The sequence below is a fragment of the Caloenas nicobarica genome, chromosome 1 (assembly GCF_036013445.1).
Source record: "Caloenas nicobarica isolate bCalNic1 chromosome 1, bCalNic1.hap1, whole genome shotgun sequence".
NCBI classification, from domain to species: Eukaryota; Metazoa; Chordata; class Aves; order Columbiformes; family Columbidae; genus Caloenas; species Caloenas nicobarica.
Genome location: NC_088245.1, coordinates 1,886,308 through 1,902,824, shown reverse-complemented (window position 1 = coordinate 1,902,824; position 16,517 = coordinate 1,886,308). Strand labels below are relative to the sequence as shown.

General features: G+C 46.6%; 1 protein-coding gene across 2 annotated transcripts in view; it reads left to right on the top strand.

The window, feature by feature from the left end:
* The window catches only part of FBH1 (F-box DNA helicase 1), a 30,903-nt gene that overhangs the window by 7,932 nt on the left and 6,454 nt on the right, over positions 1-16,517 (top strand). For both annotated transcript variants that reach the window (XM_065658511.1, XM_065658510.1), the window contains 12 exons: positions 296-431; positions 681-871; positions 2,996-3,109; positions 4,689-4,783; positions 7,660-7,828; positions 8,639-8,867; positions 9,718-9,805; positions 10,331-10,417; positions 11,777-11,913; positions 14,433-14,532; positions 14,729-14,850; positions 16,004-16,079. In XM_065658511.1, the coding sequence (XP_065514583.1) occupies positions 296-431; positions 681-871; positions 2,996-3,109; positions 4,689-4,783; positions 7,660-7,828; positions 8,639-8,867; positions 9,718-9,805; positions 10,331-10,417; positions 11,777-11,913; positions 14,433-14,532; positions 14,729-14,850; positions 16,004-16,079 (1,544 nt within the window). The remainder of the gene's footprint in view (positions 1-295; positions 432-680; positions 872-2,995; positions 3,110-4,688; positions 4,784-7,659; positions 7,829-8,638; positions 8,868-9,717; positions 9,806-10,330; positions 10,418-11,776; positions 11,914-14,432; positions 14,533-14,728; positions 14,851-16,003; positions 16,080-16,517) is intronic.

Sequence of the window (16,517 nt, the reverse complement as noted above, 5' to 3'; positions counted from 1 at the left end):
GTGGGGTTGAAGTTGGGCCAAGGAGGTTGAAGAGGTTGAGGTTGAGTGGGGGAGGTTGAGTTGAAGAGGATGATGTTGCGTTTGTAGAATCTTGGAAGGGTTTGGGTTGAAGGGACCTTCAAAGCTCATCCAGCTCCCCCCCTGCCATGAGCAGGGACATTTGCACCAGCTCAGGTTGCTCAGAGCCCCGTCCAGCCTGGCCTGCGATGTCTCCAGGGACGGGGCATTACTTGGAGAATAAACTCACTTAATAAGGCTTTTTTTTTGCAAATGCTGCTGTTCCTGTTCTGTGCAGGTATGTGTCTGCCATACCCACCAGACGGAATGTTGATACCGGGGCGGTTCTCCGGTGTTTGAAGAGTCATCACCTCTTCTCAAAGGCTGAAGTCTGTGTCACCAACAAACTGCCGCATTTACAGAGCAGGACGGGGGTAGGTTTAAGAGTTATTAACTGGTTTATTTAATGGGTTTAACAACTGCTGGTGTTTTGAGGTCATATCTGCCCTCCTGCCTCTAAGGGTTTTCCCTTTGGAGTGTTGTTTGGTACTAGTCAGGTTGACTGAAGACAATTTAACTCTTCATCATGGCATACGTGTTTTTTTCAGTGTTGACGCAGGATCTTCCTGCTCTTAAAGACTCAAAGCTCTTTGCTCACTCTTTCTTGTCATCATCTTTACCAGCCTGAGAACATGTGGGCCATATTTGCAGTCATGGTGCTTTTTTCCGATGGCGTCAGCGACATCCAAAAGCTGATGGCGTGTCTGCGGAGACCCTGCTCTACCCTCTCCATTGTGGAGGTGACGGAGATGCTTTACTGCATCGCCACGTTGCTGCACGCGATGAGAGACAGGAACATCGCGATCACCAACAGGTGAGCAGTGAGGAGATGTTTCCTGCTGCCTCTTCCTAGGCATGGCAGTATGTAATGTATATTTTAGGTGCCTCACAAGAAAGATCTTGAGGTGCTGGAGTGAGTTGAGAGAAGGGAACGGAGCCGGGGAAGGGGCTGGAGCACAAGTGTGATGGGAGCGGCTGAGGGAGCTGGGGGTTCAGCTGGAGAACAGGAGCTGAGGGGAGACCTTCTGATCTCTGAACTGCCTGGAAGGAGCTTGGAGCCAGGGGGGGTCGGGCTCTGCTCCCCAAGAACAAGCGCCAGGAGCAGAGGAAACGGCCTCGAGTTGCACCAGGGGAGGTTGAGGTTGGATCTGGGGATCAATTTCTTCCCCAAAGGGCTGTGGGGCATTGGAACAGGCTGCCCAGGGCAGTGCTGGAGTCACCATCCCTGGAGGGGTTGGACAGACGTGGAGATGAGGTTGTCAGGGACGTGGGTTAGAGGTGGACTTGGCAGTGTTGGGCTAACATTTGAGCTCAATGATCTTAAACATCTTTTCCAACCTAAGTGATTCTACAATTCTATATACCGTGACTATATGTTCATGAGCAATTCTGTTCCCTTTGGTTAGGGTTCTTCAGTTCCTCACTGTGCAGTTTGTCAGGAACAGTGTGCACATCCTTGTGTTTTTGCAGGATCTTTCAGGAGCATTGTCTCTAGATTTGCTTTAACTCCTAGACAGTGTCACGGTGTGCTTGTATTTCAGGAGATCATGTTGAAGAGATTTATTTTTTTCAGGAACAAAAGAGGTTTTAATGCAACTGTAGAAACTTCCTGTTTAGAAATAGATACACATCAGCTAAAACAATCTAATGCAGTTATTACCTGAGCTCAACTCTTAAATCATACTACAAGCCCCGTGGACACCCATCGCATGTGTGTAGTGATCTCTCTTGCACCTTTTATTCACAGAAGTGCCTGGTAATGCAGGTAAGAGCCCACAGAATTTCTTCAGAATTTCAGTGAGCATGAGATGAGGATTAAGGACACATGTAAATCCTTCTCATGAGCAGACTGGCAAGGAAACGCACTGGAAAAGAAATCTATAGCCAGAAAGAAGGTGGTTCCGTAAGCTGGATGCAGGAGGTTGTTTCGTCCTCTGCTCACTCAACTATGGGCCATGTGCTTAGATCACCAACCAGGGAAATCAGGATCCTTGTTTGGCCTGTTACTGATTGATAATTGCTGGCTAAGGTCATTAATTTAAATAAACTTCTCCTGAAAACAGAGGGTGTCGCTCAGTAGCAATAAGAACCTGTGGTCAAAGTCGCCCCTGTCCCATCTCCATCTCCTTGAACAATCTAGACTAGAAGAAATAAAAATGACCTCATCTCTTCTGCCGTTATCTCTTCAAACCACAGAAGGTTTGTGATTTAGGGTATAAAAAGAGGAAACGTGTCCTCAAGGAACCGTCTGGTACCTGTTTGCAACTCCTAGGAGTAACTAAGGAGTCCAAGCACACGGGTCACCTAATGTGAGATGCAAAGTCTGTCCTGGAGTGTGGCCCAGGGTGACAAATGTTTGGTCACAGGAACCAAGCTGCACTAAAAGGGGTAAAACCACAGTGGTGTTAACCCCGATGTACAATAGAGGTTAATTTTAAACCAGCTGTTGCTGGCATAATTAAAGCCAAAGAGCTTCAATTACTGTGCTCCTCTCTTTGCGGCAACAAAGCACCATGAAGTATTGTCAGGGCTAACGCAGTTCTATGAAATGGTCATAAGAATTGATTAAACTGGTTCACTTTAGAGGCCTAAATTAGCCCAAAATCTCTCTCAGGCTAATAATGTTGCTAATAGTGGTTCAGGAGAGCAAAAGGATCCCGTGGACTCTGATCCCAGGTCATGTTTGCGTGGCACACCCTGAAACACAAACCTGGCAGGAGGCAAAATCCACAGAGCTGTCCCCACGGTGCCTTTGCAGTCACTTGTCAAGGCAGAAATAACTTCTCTTTAAAATATTATCTCATGCAACTCCCTGAACACTTAGGGCTTTGTGCATTGTCCTGCTGGAAGCATTCAAGACATTTGCAGGTGGCTGCAGATGTTTAATTTGTTATCGATGATTTCCCAATGATAGTTTCTCTTTTGTCTTTTCTCCCAGGATCCATTACAATATTTTCTACTGCTTGTATCTGATGGAAAATGCTTCTGTAACTGTGCAGACAGTCGAAGAAGCAGCAGCGGGATCACGCTGCAGGCAAGACTTGTGGTCCAGGTAATTCTATTTATTTGATCCAAGCAATGAATCTAAATACGCAGGGTCCTGGTGGAGCGCTGGACCTTGGCAGGGACTGGTTGACAAGACTCTCAGATTCATAAACTTTAGTACAAACCCTTAATCTGCTCCTTCATAGAATCATAGAAGAATTTGGCTTAGAAGGGGCCTTCAAAGATCATCTAGTCCTTGCCATCTTCTGCCTGAATTCTCAGAGAAAAACCACAATCAGGCCTTAAATCTGTAAAAATTGAATTACTGACTGAATTTAAAAGGCATTATTCACTGGTGGATCTGTGTATTGACGGAAAACTCTTCTAAATGCTCCAGTGTAACGGCTGCTGAAATTGTGCAGAGCACAAATCACCCCAAAAATACCTTCCCAAATCACCACTCTCCCTGTGGATAAAAAGCTCTGTAGCACAAATAATCATAGAATCATAGGATATGATAATGTGGCCATTCATTTATGAACGCTGCTTTCTGTGCACAGGAGAAAATGAGATACCAGCTGCAGGATATTGATTTGGCTCCTGTTTTCTAGATCCTCTCAGATAACGGTTATATATTCACTATTATATATATATAGCTGTTATAAATTAGCATTGGTGGGTAGTTTGATACCTAGAAAGGAAGGATAAGAAGGAATTAAAGGCCTGTGGAGATCCAGGCTTGGTTCCCCTTCTGCAACAGTTACCCTGGATTGAGTTATTTAATTTCCTTGTCCTTACCTCCAGAAGGGGAATAGTGTTGCTTTCATCCATCACAGCGGTCTAGCAAAGATAAATCCAACAAAATCACCGATGATCTGAGGTGCAACAGTGAGAGAGGTTGTAATAAAAAATAATACATCAAAGGTAAAGAGGTGTTGGGTTTTAGTGCTTCTTGTTTTCCCAGCCTTTTCATTCTACCCCTCAATTTGAAGTCTTTTTCTAAGCAGATCCTGCTTGTTCAGTAAAAAATGAGTCTAACTGCCAGCTGTGAAATGTTGAGGATGTTTAAATGAGGTTTTCCGCCCTTACATGTGGAATCGGGGAGGACCCTGCGCTAAGAAATGGTTCACACTGGTGGCTGATTACAGGTTTCAGACCTTTGTGAATAAAACAATTTCACTCCAGCCAGAAGCGCTGAATCCCTTTCTTAATGTTAATCAAAGCTATTAGCTCCCCTGAGAGACAGGGGTAATTAATCTGTCCTACATGCTGGGAAATCAGAGAGTAATTGAAGGTACGTGCTCTCAAAAGCAACAAAACACCTCAAACCCAAATCGCTGTTTGTTTTCAATAAGCCTGAGGAGCCGGGATGCCAGATTTATTTTTAAAACAGAGCATGGGCCCTTGAAAAGATCTTTTCCTATTTAACCTTCCCCAAGGTTTACTCTTTATTTTTGCTATCTCCAGTCTTATTCCCCACTTTTCTCATATGCACAATAACCAAGTTGCTCTAGTGCCACCTTCCCACTTGTGGGATGGGATAAATAATTCATGGGTTTCCTTCTGCTTTTAGTTGATGCGTTTGTTTTATGTGGGAGGATTTCTTTTCTTAATTCCTTTTGCTTTCTTTCTTTTTCTATTTTTAGCGTCTATCCTGAAGTAAAGCTGACCCATGAACAGCAAAGGATTCTGAATCACAAAATTGAGCACGGTCAAGTAGTGAAAATCATGGCATTTGCAGGTAAGAGCCAAAAATTATGTTGTAGGAATAAACACATAACCTTCAATTCTGCTCCTTCCCTCCCCACTTCTTCTATCCGAGGAACTGTGTGGATGCCGGGGGGATCAACTTTACTTTTAATTGATATAAAAAAATCAGAGCGAGCTTTTGCAGAGAAATAAGGATGGGAAACATGGTGGGTTTTACTGCCATGCAACCTCGGTAAACTGAGTGTTTGGGCGCTGTTGATGGTTGCCCAGAGCAGCTTGTCAGGGAACCCAGGAGAGGAGAAGCGACTCTCCGTGTGTTGAGTAGTTGCTGAGCCTGTTTCATGGTGTTTTTGTCCACAGGCCACTAGACGGAGTCACTCTTACTTGTTTAGATTCAGCGTCTCTAAGTGCAACACAAGCCAAGGAATCTTCACACTTGCACACTGTTTTGAAAAGGGGAATCTCATAAAATCAAGGGAGCCTATTTAAAAAGAAAAGGAAAAGGAAATAATCTCTTCCTACCTGCAGAGAGTTTCCTTTAAAGACACCAAACAGGGGGCTCAAAGCTAATCATAGAATCACAGAAGGGTTTGGGTTGAAGGGCCCTTCCCAGCTCCCCCAGTGCCCCCCCTGCCACGAGCAGGGACATCTGCACCAGCTCAGGTTGCTCAGAGCCCCGTCCAGCCTGGCCTGCGATGTCTCCAGGGATGGTTCAGCCACCACCTCTCTGGCCAACCTGGGCCAGGCTCTCACCACCCTCAGGGGCAACAATTTCTTCCTCATGTACGGCCTGAATCTCCCTCCTTTAGCTTAAAACCATCACCCCTTGTCCTATCGCAACAGGCTCTGCTCAAAAGTCTGTCCCCATCTTTCTTATGGGCCACTTTTAGTACAGAAAGGCCACAATAAGGTCTCCCTGGAGCTTCTGTTCTCCAGCTGAACAGCCCAGCTCTCCCAGCCTGTCCTCCCAGCAGAGCTGTTCCAGCCTCGGGTCATTTCTGGGGCTCCTCTGGCCCCTCTCCGGCAGGTCGATACTGTCTCTGCCAGAACAGACTTGCAAAAGGACACGTACAGCTAAGCACCACGGTGCAGTAGCCACAAATAGTTGGTTTCTTATGTCTGTACAAAGTCACTGTGTCCAAATGACAAAAACAGGAATGTTCATGAGCTTTGACAGGTTATCTGTAACCACAACTAAGCAGCGCAGAAAAATAGCTTGAGGAACTGCTGCCAAAAAGCATGAAAGTCTTGTAATCCCTCTTCAAACATGTGGATGAGGGTGTTGGCCAAAGCTGCCTGTGGTGTAAAGGATACCATAGAGAGAACAATGCAGTGCCAGAAAAGCTAAATGTGTTTCTACATCTGTATTCCTCGTAGAAGGTCTAAAAAGGGGTAGCTTCAGGATCATTCTCTCTAGGGGCGCCACCAGAGGGTCAGTCTCACATTCATGTGGGAAAGCTGAGGATGAAATATGCGTTCATAGAATCATAGAATCACTTTGGTTGGAAAAGATGTTTAAGATCATAGAGTTCAATTGTTAACCCAACACTGCCAAGTCCACCTCTAAACAATGTCCCTGAGAACCTCATCTCCACGTCTGTCCAACCCCTCCAGGGATGGTGACTCCAGCACTGCCCTGGGCAGCCTGTTCCAATGCCCCACAGCCCTTTGGGGAAGAAATTGTTCCCCAGATCCAACCTCAACCTCCCCTGGCGCAACTTGAGGCCATTTCCTCTCATCCTATCACTTGTTGGTACTGTTCATTTAATGATCTGGACTGCATCACCCAGAAGATGTAAAAGAACTCAGGGGTGAAGTAACTGAACCAGTAGCTGTGTGTGGAAGCTGCCATGGCTGTGGAGTTTTACAGGGAGACATGGGAGCAATCTGCCAGCGAGCCCAATATATGTCCCAGGAAACATGGTAAAAGATCCTCATGGTCCTCATGGGTGAATAGTTAATTAAAAGCTAGAAAGCAAAAGTAGGAGCAGATGGTCAGTTTTCTGCAGGTGTTGGTCTCTTTTCTCAAGTAACAAGATATAGGATGAGCAGAAATGGCCTCAAGTTGCACCAGGGGAGGTTGAGGTTGGATCTGGGGAACAATTTCTTCCCCAAAGGGCTGTGGGGCATTGGAACAGGCTGCCCAGGGCAGTGCTGGAGTCACCATCCCTGGAGGGGTTGAACAGATGCGGAGATGAGGTTCTCAGGGACATGGGGTAGCACCAGGGGTGAGTTATTGTTTGGACTCAATGATCTTGAGGGTCTTTTCCAACCAAACCAATTCTATGACTCTGCACGGAGAGCGGTGCCCGCTGGAGTCCTGCAGAGACCTGTGCTGGGACCTGCCCCGTGCAACGTCCACGAGTCCTCTGTAAGGAGTGTGAGCAGCAAGGTGACAAAGTTTGCTGACACTGTCATCACTGAGCGTACGGAAAGAGATAAAGAAGGAAATGTGCGGAGGTTTCTGTTGTCACCAGAACTCCACGAGTGAAGCAGCTTTGCCGTGCGGTGTGGGCAGTGGAGTAAAGAGCAGCATTAGTGGGAGAACTCACAAGGAAATGAGCTCATGAATCATTCAAAAGAGCAATTTTAACATTTCATTTACCAAGCTGTCCTTCAGGAGAACCAGAGCCTTCATGTATGCTGAGACTTCTAGAATACCGGGTGATAAAAAGATGATTTTTAAAAAAACTTTTTGGCTGCAGACTGTAATTTTGCAAAGCTGCTTTGCTCCACAGCTTCTGATTTCAGTGGAGTCAGTGAATAAATTCCCATTAGCTGCGAATAGTCCTGCTGTGCAGTTGGGACAGCAGGAGGGGGAAGATAAAACCGGTGAGAAATGTGTGGATTCATTCATTCCTGACTCTGGATGCTTTATTTTTTTTTGTACTTTCTTCCGTTCTCCAGGTACAGGAAAAACCACAACCTTGGTGAAGTACGCGGAGAAGTTTGCTCATCTGAATTTCCTTTACGTGACATTTAACAAATCCGTTGTGGAGCGAGGAAGAAGCATCTTCCCCAGAAACGTTACCTGCAGGACTTTCCATTCGTTGGCCTTTGGAAGCGTTGGCAAATAGTGAGTGGGGATTTTTAGATTCCTTCGCTGAAAACCAGTGGAGTGGGGAAAAAAAACGGCAGGAAAGGAAGGTTTGGTTTGGAAATAAACCTCCGGGACTTAAAGAAGCAAAAATAATGGGGGATGTGATTTTTTTGACCTGCTTCAAGCCCGATTGTGATTGACGGTTTCTGAATTCTCTCAGATTGGATGGGCAAGTGATTTTGGCATCCGCCTGAGCCTCGTTGCCCTGCGGTGGCATAGACTGTGCTGACATACACCCCGGTTTTGGGGGCTTTTCATCTTTCCTGTGTTTGTAGCCAAGGAGCACTCCACAAGGAGATAAAAAGCCCCTGAAAACGGCTTTTTCACATTTCATATTTACACTTCAGTGGTACAACCACTCTAAACACTGCTTGTCCTTAGCAGATGAGGGTTTTTCTTAACCTGAATTGTTCCAATGGTACAGTTCTTGGCACCACCACCAATTATCTTGGCACATCTACGCTGCAGACAGAAGGGAAAATGAGCGACGACCTTGAAAAACAGGAAAATCCTCTTAGCTGGCTCTGAAAACAATCTGTACTTGCAGGAGTGAACAATGGGAATATCTCTCTGGCTCAATTTTTAATCTATAAAATCTATAAAATCTACAAGTTTGTGCTTTAATCTGCAGATTTTAAAGATAATTCCATTACTGGATCAAAGTGGGGTGTATGAAACAGAGTCGTAGTGTGCAACAGAGGTAAAAGTGAGCTTGCTTTTCCAGTAAGCTTTTCATGGGTGTTTCAATACCTCTCTTATTTTTGTTTCTTGTCATCTATGGCACAGCTATAAAGAAAAAGGCAAGCTGAACTTCTCCAAGCTGTCGGTTTATTCCGTGAGTTTCCTCCTCCAGAACCGCGAAGGCCAATCTCTGTTTGTAAGAGGCAAAACAGTCTCGCAGACCCTTGAGAACTTTTTTGCATCTTCAGATGAAGAGATCTGTGAAGAGCACACTCCTACTTGGTGCAAAAATACTCACGGCGAGAGAAAACTTGTCAGTCCAGAGGAAAAGAAAGTGAGTATCTGAGATAAAGCAATACTTGGGCTGCAAGATCCCGAAGGGGCTGTAGTTATTTCTCAGAGTTCATGGTTATTTGTGCTTCAGCTGTTCAGAACTGACCGTCAAAATATTTTTTTTCCTGTGGTGACGAATCCAGTGGAACTGAGGTTTGTTTGTTCTCTGTGCTCACACAGCTTGTTTCTAGAGAAGAGTTTATCGCTCTCTCTTCTTGGTGCAGATGTTTCTTCCCTGCAAAGAGAAGAGAGAAAACATTGCAAATATTTATATCAGTGCCTCAACGGCATTGTGGTATTACATATAAAGACAATAAACATTTTTTGTAGTCGCTTTTGAGTCAAGCTCAATAATTCTCATTTAAAGAACAAACAGCAACACTGAAAAGGCAGCACTGACATTGCGAACAATGCGGGCTGGAGTTATGGAGAAAATCAGCTTTTCTGCTCCGCATTCATCGCATATGATCAGATCCAGTCCAACTAAGCAAAAATCTAATTTGCAAGACATTATTTCTGGCAAGGGGTGAATGGACAGTCCCAAAATCTTAAATACCTTTAAGCACTTTGCAAGCTATCCAGAGAAGCCAAAATAAACACAGAATCTGCGTTAATGTGCAGAAGTTCGGAGGTATTGTATCATTCTGTCCTAATAGCTGGGCCAAACACATACTATTTTCAGGGGGCTGTGTTTGGAAAAGACAATGTTGAGGAGATGAAGTTAACTGGTGGTGACACAGGGGAGAAGTTGGAGGAGAAGGGGTTTGGAGGAGCCTTCCAAGATTTGCTGTACATGGACTGTTTTTCTTCTCGAATCGATCTACTCAGACCCTTCTGGTTTCTCCTTCTAGATCAATGTGAAAGAGGCCAAAGAGATCTGGTACAACATGAAGAAACTGGATGGAGACGTCGAGAGGAAATACAAGATAACTTGTGATGGTGAGAGAGTACAGGTGGCAAATACCCTTCAGATAAAGAGCAGTAGTAGAAAACCGAATGGATTTGTACTTCTGTGTATGATGAATGAGCATCAACAAGTACAAAATTCCCATTTTCCTGCCACTACCTGTGCAGATATGTTGTGATATTACATATAAAGACAATAAAGATTTTTGTAGTCATTGTGATACGCAGAGACGAACCCAGAAGGTGGCTCGTACTGGAGAAAAGCTTCTTCCTTGCGATTTTTCTTTGTGCATTAAGAGCTCTGGAGTGATCGGTGCAGCTGTGCCCTCCTCCAGTGCAGTCAGTTTGGTTTGGTTTTTATCCTTCATACAGCCAAGGGAGACAGAGCAACATCTGGAAGCGATAGAGATTTTGGCGACCCCAAATGTCGCGCAAATTCCAAGCAAGAAGTAGGGCCAGAAACACTTTTTTTTAAAAAAACGAACTCGTTTTAAAGATCGTGGTGTTTTATGATGATAAAATTACCCTCTCCCTTACACGGTGTGTTTTTTCTTTCAGGGTATTTGAAACTTTGGCAGCTCAGCAAGCCTCAGCTCACGGGATATGATGCCATTTTTGTCGACGAAGCCCAGGACTGCACGCCAGGTGAGCGCAGACAGAGCTGCCGCCTTCCTAAGGACCTTCCAGAGAAGATGTTTGTAGGACAATTTAAAAAATTTCTGCCTCTCAGCTGCAACATTATAGCTAACCCTTTGCTTGGGTCCCAGATCTTTGCAAATTCAGGAAGGCAGCTTGTAAGAGAGCTATTAGTAGCTATTGATATTATTAATACGACAATCCACATGCATCAGCTTGAGGGCCAGCAGCTTTCAGTTGCTTTGGGCGTCCAGGCGTGCCGTCCAGATCCTTTTCCTCTTGCTTTGCTGCTAACAGGGAAAAACAGAATCCCAGTGTAGCCCAGGACGTGGTTTATTTGCAAGAGGGGCGAGACATTAAATGGTTCGGCTGTCAGAAGAGCAGAGCGGCGCCATCCCACCCTTGTCTGGTCCTCACACCACCCTGGGGCTTCCTGAGTCACAGAGCAGAAAGTTGTTGGCTTTTTTTGCTGTGGACACGGGGAGTAGCTCTCCGTTGCAAAGCAATTTGAATTTATTCTGCGAAGGGATTTAAGTGCCGCAATCTGTGCGCTGAGGAGCAAAGGAGGAGTGCAGAAGAAGACCCGGTCTTCGCAGCAGATATTAAATCAGCTCAAAGGCTTCATCAGACCATCTCCCACCTGTGCTCACTGGAGACCTGGTCTTGCAGAGGTTTGGCTTTTGCAGCTGCGTGCGGTGCAGACATTCCTCTGCCAGCACGACTGAGCCTTGGACAAGCTTGGTCCGGGTGGACCGAAGGGCTTTCCGAGGCGTGCACCGCGTCACCGCGCACACGTGCAGCGCGCCCGGGTCGCTGGGCGTGAGCGGTGGATTTGTACCGGGCTCATACATGTGGGGTGGAGATGTTGTGCAGCTCCAGTCCAGGAAAAAATACCCTCAGATGAAAATAGTGGGAGGATGTTTGTAAAGGCAGTCAGCTGCATGCGTCCCTTTGCTTCTCCCCAGCTTGCCTGCAGCTGTGTTGACCCCTTCTTTGTGGAATCACAGAACAGCTTGGGCTGAAGGGACATTCTGAGCTCCCCCAGTGCCCCCCCTGCCATGAGCAGGGACATCTGCACCAGCTCAGGTTGCTCAGAGCCCCGACCAGCCTGGCCTGGGATGTCTCCAGGGATGGTTCATCGACCACCTCTCTGGCCAACCTAGGCCAGGCTCTCACCACCCTCAGGGGCAACAATTTCTTCCTTATGTCCAGCCTGAATCTCCCTCCTTTAATTTAAAACCATCAACCCTTGCCCTATTCTTAAATCCCATGGGTCATCAGACAAGAGATTTTGCCTCTCTACCATTCTACAATTCATTCCTGGTTTATGAGCAGGCTCCCTCTTAATGCTCTGCTGTTTTCCTGCAGCCATCGCGGATGTTGTGCTGTCACAGAGATGCGGGATAATCCTCGTAGGAGACCCTCACCAGCAGATTTATACCTTCCGAGGTGCTGTCAATACCCTCTACTCGGTGCCTCACACCCATGTCTACTACCTCACCCAGGTAAGATTACAGAATATCAGGGATTGGAAGGGACCTCAGAAGCTCATCCAGTCCAATCCCCCCACCGGAGCAGGAACACCCAGATGAGGTTACACAGGAAGGTGTCCAGGCGGGTTGGAATGTCTGCAGAGAAGGAGACTCCACAACCTCCCTGGGCAGCCTGGGCCAGGCTCTGGCACCCTCACCGGGAAGAAGTTCCTTCTCAAATTTGAGTGGAACCTCCTGTGTTCCATTTTGAACCCATTACCCCTTGTCTTACTGTTGGTTGTCACCCAGAAGAGCCTGGCTCCATCCTCGTGACACTCACCCTCTACGTATTTATAACCATGAATGAGGTCACCCCTCAGTCTGCTCTTCTCCAGCTCCAGAGCCCCAGCTCCTCAGCCTTTCCTCACCCGGGAGATGCTCCACTCCCTTCAGCATCTTCATGGCTGCGCTGGACTCTCTCCAGCAGTTCCCTGTCCTGCTGGAGCTGAGGGGCCCAGAACTGGACACAATATTCCAGATGCGGTCTCACCAGGGCAGAGCAGAGGGGCAGGAGAACCTCTCTGACCTACTGACCACCCCCTTCTAATCCCCCCCAGGTCCCATTGCCCTTCCTGGCCACAAGGGCCCAGTGCTGGCTCATGGTCACCCTGCTGTCCCCAGGACCCCCAGGTCCCTTTCCCCTACACTGCTCTCTAATAGGTCATTCCCCAACCTGTACTGGAACCTGTGGTTGTTCCTGCTCAGATGTAAGACTCTGCACTTTCCCTTATTATATTTCATTAAATTTTTCCCCGCCCAACTCTCCAGCCTGTCCACGTCTCGCTGGATGGCAGCACAACCCTCTGGCGTGTCAGCCACTCCTCCCAGCTTGGTGTCATCAGCAAACTTGCTGACAGTCGCTCAATTCCCTCATCCAAGTCGTTGATGAATATATCGAATAATACTGGCCTCAGTACTGACCCTTGAGGCACTTCAGTAGATACAGGGTTTGCTGCTGTCCTTGCTCAGACAGATCCCTAATGCAATGAAAATGTTTCATGTCCTTCTTCAGAAGGCCAGACTTCTTGAGTTTGGCACCATGGAGTGTTTGCATTGCCTGGATTAGTGGCACGTTTTGCCGTTCACCCTCCACACTGCTCCTTTGTGCCTCTTAGTGGGGTGACTCCATCTTTAGGAAAGTCGTGTGGCTTGAGAAATGGGTACTGGGGTACAGACTTCAGTATGTGGCTTATTTAGAGCAGACTCATAGAATCATTTTGGTTGGAAAAGACCCTGGCAGTACCCCATGTCCCTGAGAACCTCATGTCCGTCTGTCCAACCCCTCCAGGGATGGTGACTCCAGCACTGCCCTGGGCAGCCTGTTCCAATGCCCCACAGCCCTTTGGGGAAGAAATTGCTCCCAAGATCCAACCTCAACCTCCCCTGGTGCAACTTGAGGCCGTTTCCTCTGCTCCTGGCGCTTGTTCCTGGGGAGCAGAGCCCGACCCCCCTGGCTCCAAGCTCCTTTCAGGCAGGTCAGAGATCAGAAGGTCTCCCCTCAGCTCCTGTTCTCCAGCTGAACCCCCAGCTCCCTCAGCCGCTCCCATCACACTTGTGCTCCAGCCCCTTCCCCAGCTCCGTTCCCTTCTCCCAACTCGCTCCAGCACCTCAAGGCCTTTCTTGAGCCCTCAGGTGATTCGGGTGCCCCTGGTGCCGCCATTTTGTGCGCTGAGGTGATCCCGCCACCCCTGGGGCCGCCATTTTGAGCCCTGAGCTGAGGGGCCCCAAACTGCCCCCAGGATTGGAGGTTTGGCCTCCCCAGTGCCCAGCACAGGCCGGTCACTGCCCTGGGCCTGCTGGCCACACCAGTGCTGGTACCAGCCAGGATGCTGGTGGCCTCTTGGCCACCTGGGCACACGCTGGCTCATGTTCAGCCGCTGTTGACCAATGCATCTTGTGAGAAGTCTTGGGACCGGCCTTGTATCACCTCGCTTGTGGAGTTTTTTGAGGAACAAGATTTTCCGTTTCTCTTTGCTGATGGAGGTGGTGTGCTCAGCCAAGCACCGTTTTTTTTGTAATCACAGCATTAGTGAAAATTGATTAGGGCTTTAACCTCACGGTGCTTTGACTCTTGGCCCCAGATCTACAGTTTAGGAAACCATGAGGAACAAACCTGGCCCGTCGCATCTCCAGCAGCCCAGCCAAGTGAGGGACCTGGCTCCTTTCTCACCACCCTCCTGAAGGACAAATGCGCCATGTCACATTAATTTACTGGGAAAGAGTCTTGGCAGTGGCAGCTGTTGGGGTGGAGAGGCTGGAAATCACATTTACCCTCTGTGATTGTCCCATTTCACAGCACAGTTCCCATCACATTTCATCTAAGAGTGACCAGGGTTTCTAAGAGTAGTTTGGGGGCATTTGGCTGCTTTTGCTAAGAGAAATGTTGTCGAGAAGGCTGGTGGGAATTGTATAATTCCATATATAGTATTACTTCTGTAGGTTCTAACAAGTTCTTCTACTTTTCCTGCTGTTTCCATCATTTTTGCTGGTAGAGTTTCAGATTTGGTCCTGAAATAGCTTACGTCGGAGCAACCATTCTGGATGTCTGCAAGAAAATCAGGAATAAAACACTAGTGGGTGGAAACCAAGAGGGTAAGTCATGCCGATGCACCACTTGGCTTGGTCGGCTCTGTTCAGTGACCGAGAGTCACGGAGCTGCTGCATAGCAAGCAAAGTTTATTATGCACTATTATTAATAATCAGGATTAATCCTGATTTATGAAGATCTGTGTTTTTTTAGATACCAGCTTTCAAACTGCCCTGGCTAACTGGGAATTTCTTCACGCAGGTGATGTGAGAGGCAGCATGGAAGGAAAGATAACAATCTTATCCCGAAGCAATTTTAACGTCTTTGAGGACGCTGTGAGGCTTACGGAGAGAGAGAGAGAGATTAAAATACACGTGATTGGGGTAAGGAGAAATTGGCAATGAGTCTTTCACGTCCCAACCTCAAGTCCCCGATTTTTCAAACTCTTCAGAGAGATGAAGCTGATGGTTGAAGTTGAACGTGACCTTTGGACTGTCCTGTGATGGGCTGTTCCCTGTCTCACTAAACCCAGGGAAAGTTGATTCACCAGCATTGTTGTTGGGGGAAATTGGGATTTTCAGCAATGCTGAATGTTGATGCCTTGAGAGATCAACAGTTCCGAGGTTCACGCTGAATTTTCACCTGCAAAAAGCACCCGTGTGTCTGAAGAAGGAGGGTGTGGGTGTGTGCACATCTGCAGAAATTCACGTGCTGGAATTGCAGGGAGGTTTTATTATAATAAGGCTTCACGTTTCAAAAGCCTCAGAAGAATCATTAGTTTTCAAACTCTGAATCATCAATACCTGCGGTTTAATTTCAGATTTTGTTCTGCACCCAGAAATGTAGAAACACATGAACAGTTGTCGTAGTGCGGAATGTGTTTGAGGAAGAGCCTGGTCTTCTGAATTTTAGGCCGATATTTTAATTTCTTTTTTTCTTTTATTCTTTTTTGTTTTTTTCCACTGGGAAACTGCGTATTACAATGGAATGAATGTTTGAACTGTCTACCCAGTACAAAAATCCTCATCTGCCTTTGTATTTTGGAATAAGTCTAAGTTCAGACTGACACTTCTTTTGATGGAACGAAACAAACTAAATTTGGAAACAAGGTGCAAAATTACTTTCTGAAAGTAAACATTGTCAGAACAAAGCCCTTTGTGTTTCAGTTTACATCGAAAGTGAAGCATTTACAGCCAGTTTAGTGAGTTTATCTTTGTTGTAGTGACGCATCACATCAGGAAAGAGGATAGATTTCCCACAAAACAACATGGAATTAATAGACCAGCAGCATTTATGGCACGACAGACTTCCAAAGGTTGTGTTAGCCAAGTAACATGCAGCTATTCAAAGCTAAAATGACTTTAAAAAAGGGGAGGGGTTGTTAGTGAAAGAGAAAACAACTTCCTTATGCATCTTCAGCATATTTCCCTTATTCTCTCCCTCTTAACACCAATAACCGCCGGTCCCTGCTACCTTATCTAGAAATTCTCAGAACCTTTACTCCCGTATATTAAGATAAATTGTTGTTTGGTTTAGGGCCTTCACCGTTTTGAACTGAGCAGAATTGATGATATTTGGAAACTCAGTCAACCCACGGATGAACGGAAAAAAGGTGAGTCCGTCGTCCCCCTTCTCTCCATGTGCGATCCTCCCTCCGGCAGCATGGATGGTTTAGTTTTTGCCGTGGTGATGGAAAATAAGAGGCTTCTTGGTGTTTTATTTTATATTTCCTCATGCAGTTATCTGTCAAAAACTGACTTTTCAACGGTACTGGCATGGGCTGTGCTATTTTGGCTGCTTCACTGGCTGCTGTTAATACCAGAAATGCCAAAATTGTGGGGCCCGTGTCATGCAGCCCTCCCAGCTTTCTGCTGCGATGCCTTGAGTGTTCAAGAGCCCAGTAAATTCATAGATTGAGATGTTTTTTCACTATGTTTTCAGACTTGACTTCATTTTTCATTCATCTTAGGCCTTTCCTGATTTGTTTTTGTTTTGCTTTAAGGCTGGTGTGTTGAATCCTCTATCATGTTTTCTCTTTGCTGGTGGGTAT